The following is a 6,902-nucleotide window of genomic DNA, read 5'->3' as shown; positions in this document are numbered from 1 at the left end:
CGCATAATATTAGCTATTAATAAAAATTAGCTAAAATATGAACTGTTGAACTAATCCAATATAATGTTGTCGAAGTGCAATGCATTTACTTTTAAGAAACTTTTTTTCTTTCTTTTTTTTTTTTAGTTAAAATAACTAACATATTTTAAAACACATTCCAACAGGTAAATCTTTTTAATTGCGAGATTATTTTTCTACTGCGGAATAATAGAGAAAGCACGCGCACAGTGTAAACTGGCGCCCCCGTGAGGCGGGTCGCGCCGCTGTGTTGCAGTGGGGTGTGGTGCTTCATTTATGTCCGCTTATAACCATCCATGCCAGGGCAGTGCTGAGTTGCTCCCCAGTCTCCCTTCCACGCTCATGAACTTCATTTTCTGTTTTCTTTGGAACCGCAGGACTACGCCACTCACCGTCATCAGGAAACAGGGAAACATATACAAACCTAATAATAAAGAAATGGATAACGACAGCATCAACGAAAAGACACTTCAGGATGTCCACACCAAGGAGATTGACCTGGTCAACCGTGACCCTAAGCATTTAAATGACGATGTGGTGAAGGTAAGTCTTTCCACGCACTTTTTCTGCTTTATGCAACTTTTCTTCCCATGGAAAGTCACTTTTAATAATAATAATAAAAGACGCAATAGTATAGCGTAATATTAAACAAGTGCATGCGACTTTTTGTTTTAGTAAATGTGATATTTTTACAAATTACAGAATGTAATTTATTAAAAGTCCAAACTGTTTGCATTATTATATAAATATTATAATTATTCAATTTTCTGCGAATATTACAATTTGTGCACACTACTAAAAAAATCTAATAGTTTGTCATATAGCTCAACAGAAAGTTTGGCTTCATAACTTAAGTGGTGAGTCACTGGTCAGTTTTGACGGTGCACTGGAAACAATTACTGCAAGCAGCAGCTGTCTTTGAAAAACTGATATATGGTGGTTTCAAGTTCTTTTGAATTGTAATCCATTATTTTTCTTTAAACGCACTTGATTCTGCTCTCACCTGGTTCCTATAATTGGATTCTGGAGTGCTAGTATGCTACTTTAGCTGGTACAACATCATAGACTATTCTTAAACTTAGCTGGTCAAACAGTTTTTTAGAGCAGGGGTAGCTGGTCAACTGTCTTAGAACTAGCTGGATTTCCCAACACGGTGGAAGCAGTTATCACTGGAGCAGCTGTCTTCACTATGTGAAATGCTGGAACTGTGGCAGGAGTTGTGAAATCCTACATGCATTCATTTGAAGGATGTTGCGTTGGTAACTCCCAGTGGAGAGCTGTCAAAGTAAGGCCTTTTTTATAGAGGAAATATTTCGAGTTTCCTGTTTTTGAGCGAAGGCTGCACAACTAACATTCTTCAAGAAAACTTTCCTAGGCGCGGGGCGATGACTTGCATAGCAACTTTCTCAGAAAGACAAGTCAAAAGTCACCTGATGAAATAGAAATACACTCAGCTTTTAAAAACGATCCCCTTGCATCCATCTCCGCCCTTTTCCCATCCCTTTTATTCCGCGGCTTTCTCCCTCCCTCCTCAACATGACACTGAGTCACAACCCCGAGGACACATGCAACTGAAGGCTTACTATGATTTGACTGAAAATTGAATCCAGAGAACACTGAAAGCTATAAAAAATTATTTGCTGTTTGCTAAGGATTGATGTCACAAGCCAAACTCGTTTGGTGCACACAGTCCTTTTATTTGTCCTTAAAAGGGGTTGAGCGCTCGCAGTGGTCTTGCGTAGGAGAGTGTAGCAGGGAATTCCCATCTCCATTTTCACAAATTCTCCGTACACACACACACACACACACACACACAGATACACACATGGGGCGTTCCTTTGGATTATGATGCACTCGTGGTCCAAACTCACTCCCACAGTCATCCACATCAAAGGCCCTTGTGTGCAGAAACACATGCATAGCTTTCCCTTGGAACAGAATATTTTCCTCTAATAAAAGTGCATTCTTTTTAATAGCACACTGGAGCAGGATTCCACGGCCAGAGCACAGTTTAGGGACGGGTGACGAGACGACCCCCACGTAGACAGCCCAAATGGGTGACATTATACTTGTAGCATTTCGGTTTTGCACAGCTGCTATAATTTCTGAATGACCAATAGTGGAAAACTTTCCAGAGCCAATACATAAGGCTTTGGTGTGTTTTTTTGGTCACTGCATATGAATTTGTGATTTGAAATGAGTCACAGACTGTTGCCACGGTAATCGAGGATTGAGAAATAAAATAAACAATTTTTTTCATTTAATTTTTAATTTTTAAATATGACAATTTATTTGTCAGTTTATATATATATATATATATATATATATTATATATATATATATATATATATATATATATATATATATATATATATATATTTTTTTTTTTTTTTTATGTGGTTACTTATGTTTTGCTTTATTCTATTGCATTTTAAGACATTATTAAATAAACAGTTTTAAATGTATCTGCTATCTCTGTTTGTAAAGTGATTTATATAGTTATTTTTAAATGACTAAATTGACATTGATTTCATTTTAAGTGGCACCTGTACTCCTTCATAAACGTTGCACTGCACACCGGTGATTTATGAACTATGTGGAGGGGTCATATAATCACAAGCCCCCAAGTCTGAGGAATGCAAGTGGAGTCTTCTATCAGTACAATGAGGGTGTTATCAAACAACACTGTGCAGTCAGCTCAAGAACTGTTCGTTTGAACTCTGTTGAAAGTCATGGTTGTAATATTCAACTAATGGAAACTATGTGTTTGGCCAATTGGGATTTACTGTAGATAAATGAACGGGGAGGACGGGCTTATGTAAGACTGTATAATTTAGTGTTTCTTTGCCAGCTTGATCCATGATGGCTTCAAGCCTTCGGACAAGTACTAATTTATCATTTTACTCTCGCAGGAGTAAAATGCAAGCCTTTATTGGTCAACAAGCTTTATTAGACTGTGCTGGTTAACCAGCATTTTTTCCTAGTGAATAACAAGACTATGCATAAAAGTCTAAACTGGTCTTTTAAGAATGGAAAAAAAAAATCATACTGAGTGACAATGAACATGCTGTTTTTCTATTAGTAGTAATGTTTTGTTGACTAGCTCGCGCAAAAAGGAGTTGTTAAATAAATATTAGCCCTTTCTCGACTGTGACTTGTGACTGTGAAGGACAGGGTATTTTTCCCTGTATAATCAACTGAAACAAACACATCTGCACTGAAAAGCAAGTGTACTGCCGTACTGTGACGGTGTGAGGTTTGCCAGCTCTAGGAACATCTAAACCAAGCTTTGCAGGGCTTATTAAAGGAGATTTATATATACAGGTCTGTTGTAAATGTTAGTGTTTGGTGATCCGGTCTGCGGGTGATACGGGAGGTTTAGAGCATGGCTGATACCGGTCTGACTGAAGCTGCTGGACAGTGTAAAGATGCTGTCTGTGAGGAATGTGGAGACGGCTGGAGGCGAGGACGAAAGGTCATGCTGCTTCTCTTAATGTCAGTCTGCTTGATATAGATGAGAACATGCAGAAATACTCCAGGTTAATATATTGATAACAAATATATATATCGAACCCACAACATTGCGCTGCTAATAATGCAGTGCTGTACCACTTGGAGAAAGAAGGATTATATAAAATGTTTATTTTGAATATATCTTAGTAAATTTATATTTCGATATTTTTATTTAATTGTGGTTGGCATTACACGTTATGTAATGCATTATAGTAAGGACTAAAATGTATTATTTTATACTTTATATCTATCTATATGTTTAATTTGAAATTTTTGTATGTATCTAAATATTTAGACATAGATAGATAGATAGATAGATAGATAGATAGATAGATAGATAGATAGATAGATAGATAGACTGATTATAAATAAGATATAAAAAGACAAAGATAGTATAGAAAATTATAAGTGCAATATAATTTAAAATATAAGCTGCAAATATTATAAATAATGTAAAAAAAACTTTATATTTGTTTATTTATATTACCTTTTTATGATATAATATTATTATTGTTTTCCATATCTATTTGAATGTATTTAGGTTTTTAGAAATAGATGGATAGATGGGTAGATAAACATAATATTGTTATAAACTAATATAAATAAATATAATTTTTCAAAATACTATTAAAAGTCTTTTTACTACCTTCACCTTATGGATAATCCAGCAGGAAGCAGAAGACATGCAGTATATTAAGGATAATCAGAAAATTTTTTGATCACGATATTGTAAAATAAGGGTTAATTAGATAAATTGTTTTATTTTGATTATACCAATAAAAATTTGTACAAAACTGATACAAAATGATCTAATGCAGAAATCCTTTTCATCTCCAGGTGGACTTTGAGGATGTGATCGCCGAGCCTGCCGGCACCTACAGCTTTGACGGCGTGTGGAAAGCGAGCTTCACCACCTTCACAGTAACCAAATACTGGTGCTACCGGCTGCTGACGGCCCTGGTGGGCATCCCACTCGCCCTGGTGTGGGGCATCTTCTTCGCCATCCTCTCCTTCATCCACATCTGGGCGGTGGTGCCTTGCGTGAAGAGCTACCTAATCGAGATCCACTGTGTCAGTCGAGTCTACTCCATCTGTGTGCACACCTTCTGCGACCCGCTCTTCGAGGCCATGGGAAAGTGCTTCAGCAGCGTCCGGGTCACCTCCACCAAGGTGGTGTGAGGACAGGGAGAAGGAAAAGAGCCAGAGGGATGGGGTGGGGTGGGGGAATGGAAACCAATGTCTGATGCAGGAAGATGTAACCTCAAATGCAACCTCTCTAAAAAAAACAGGGCAAAGAAAAAGTGAATAGAGATGGAGGGATGCACTGTATTTAGGTGGCCCTTAGATAAGACTCTCCTCTCCGTCTCTCTTCTGTCCATGAGCTTTGTCTTCTCTCAGCTTTGGAGTCCTTGGGGTATAGGGGATGTCTGTCAAAGATGCTCATTTTTGTGTCATTTGTTAGCATTTATCACCGTTGGAATACCGTTTTAGCCTGACTTTTAAAGAAGTTAATGCAAAAATGTACATTCTGTTATTTACTTGCTCTCGTGTCATTCCATGATCATCGCTCTGAAACCACCGTAAAAGTGATCCATGTGACTTGTGCACAAGTCTACTGTAGTCATGTGATATGAAACATAAAGGATGAGTCATATTTACCACTTTTATGGTACTCTAATGGTGCTTTTTTGATGTTTTTGTTTTTGGAGTTTGACAGTAGTCGGTATAATTAAAGGGATAGTTCACGCATCATTTACTCACCCTCATATCACTCCAATTCTGAGTTTCTTTCTTTCTGGTTATCAAACAGTTGATGGTCCACATTGACTTCCACAGTAATTCCAATTTACACAGGTTTAGAACGACATGAGGGTAAGGAAATGATGACAAAATGCTCATTTTTGGGTAAACTATTCCTTTAAATAGGATATATATGTATACAAATATAAATATAAAACATATATTTGAAAACAAAAATGTAAAAGTATAAAATAAAATAAATTCTGGCAAAACTTTGTGCGCAAAAAGCATGGATGTGTTGCGATGTATAAACCCACGAAGCTTTCTGTTGAACAATGCAGCAAATCTGCGTGACCAACTTGCGAAAACAGTATCGGGGAGAAATCTTTATATATTCCTATTGAAATAACTGGATTTCAGCTGCAAAATTTTGCGGAACACCAGAAAATGTGACCACACATTAAACATGAAATATCTCTCAAACTGTCTACTTCGTATTCAACAGAAAAGTCATTTGGAAAGATATGAGGTTGAGTAAACAATGTATGAATTTTCATTTTGGCGTGAGCTATTTGTCTGCTGGGACAAGGCTGTGAATTGTTTCGTTCGTTTTTGTCCCCTTTCGTTCATTGACACGTCCAACTGTTCCAAAATAGTTCCATTGTGGTTTGTAAACAATATATACTGTAGTAGATTCTTATAGTTTTGCTTAGTTCGTCCTTTCATTTGGGAACTATCACCTTTGGTGTCATCATCACTGGGGTTTATGGAATCCAAAAGTTTTATGTTTGTTTATGGGATCAGGCTCGGGGGAAACGGAACAAATTTTAGAGTTTAAAAAAGTAGGTGTGGCCCTGCTGATGTCATGACTGCCCGTCTCACTGCATGTTGCCACTAAATATATAGTGGACGGCCCAAACACAGGGCAAAAGATGTGCCCTCACTGAACCCTTTGCCAACTCAGCATATACTAACAAAGAGACTGTTCCTGGCTCTGACATGTAACGCTTCGAAGCGGCCATCATGGCAACAGCTTTTTCAGTGGCAGAGAATGTCTTTACAACTTCCAGAGAGACGTCACATGAAGCTAGTTCTTCCAGCAGGTCGTGAAGACTGAACTTTCTAAGCAAGTTATCACAGCCTTAACATATATGTAAACTTTATTTGCAGTCTTTGAAGATGAAGAACTTTTTTTTTTTTTGCATTTTTTTTAAATGTTGTTTCTGCAGGACGAAGTGAAATCATTTGGTTTGGAGTTTTGTCCCATAAACAAAACTGTCTGATTTTCTGTTTATTCACTGTCACACACACACACACACACACACACACAATGGCAGGAAACTAACATTTCCAGCATCAGAGGCCGCTGCTTGTGTGGGGTTTATAGTATTTTGTACTGATATTAAGCTCACTTCTCTCACCTTTTGTCTACCTGCTTTGATTCGGACACCTCTTTGTCTACCTTCTGTCTTAGTATCTATTGTGACGCGTTTGCTTCAGAGAGTCTGCCTCTGTAGATGAGATCGTATTTTTATTCATATTTTTATATGAAAACTCAATTTCTCTTTCCTTGCTTTTACTGTAAATTCACATAATGCTGTGCACATTAAAGAAAATTTCATATAAATCAA

At 37.3% G+C, this 6,902-nt stretch overlaps 1 protein-coding gene across 1 annotated transcript; it reads left to right on the top strand.

The window, feature by feature from the left end:
- Window positions 1-418: 418 nt before the first annotated feature.
- Window positions 419-6,902, top strand: LOC113043276 (caveolin-1). Its single transcript, XM_026202528.1, has 2 exons — window positions 419-561; window positions 4,369-6,902. The coding sequence occupies exons 1-2, from the start codon at window positions 457-459 to the stop codon at window positions 4,708-4,710; spliced, it is 447 nt and encodes a 148-aa protein (XP_026058313.1). The 5' UTR covers window positions 419-456; the 3' UTR covers window positions 4,711-6,902.

The sequence above is a fragment of the Carassius auratus genome, chromosome 25, assembly GCF_003368295.1.
Source record: "Carassius auratus strain Wakin chromosome 25, ASM336829v1, whole genome shotgun sequence".
NCBI classification, from domain to species: Eukaryota; Metazoa; Chordata; class Actinopteri; order Cypriniformes; family Cyprinidae; genus Carassius; species Carassius auratus.
This window is presented reverse-complemented; position numbering and strand designations above follow the sequence as displayed.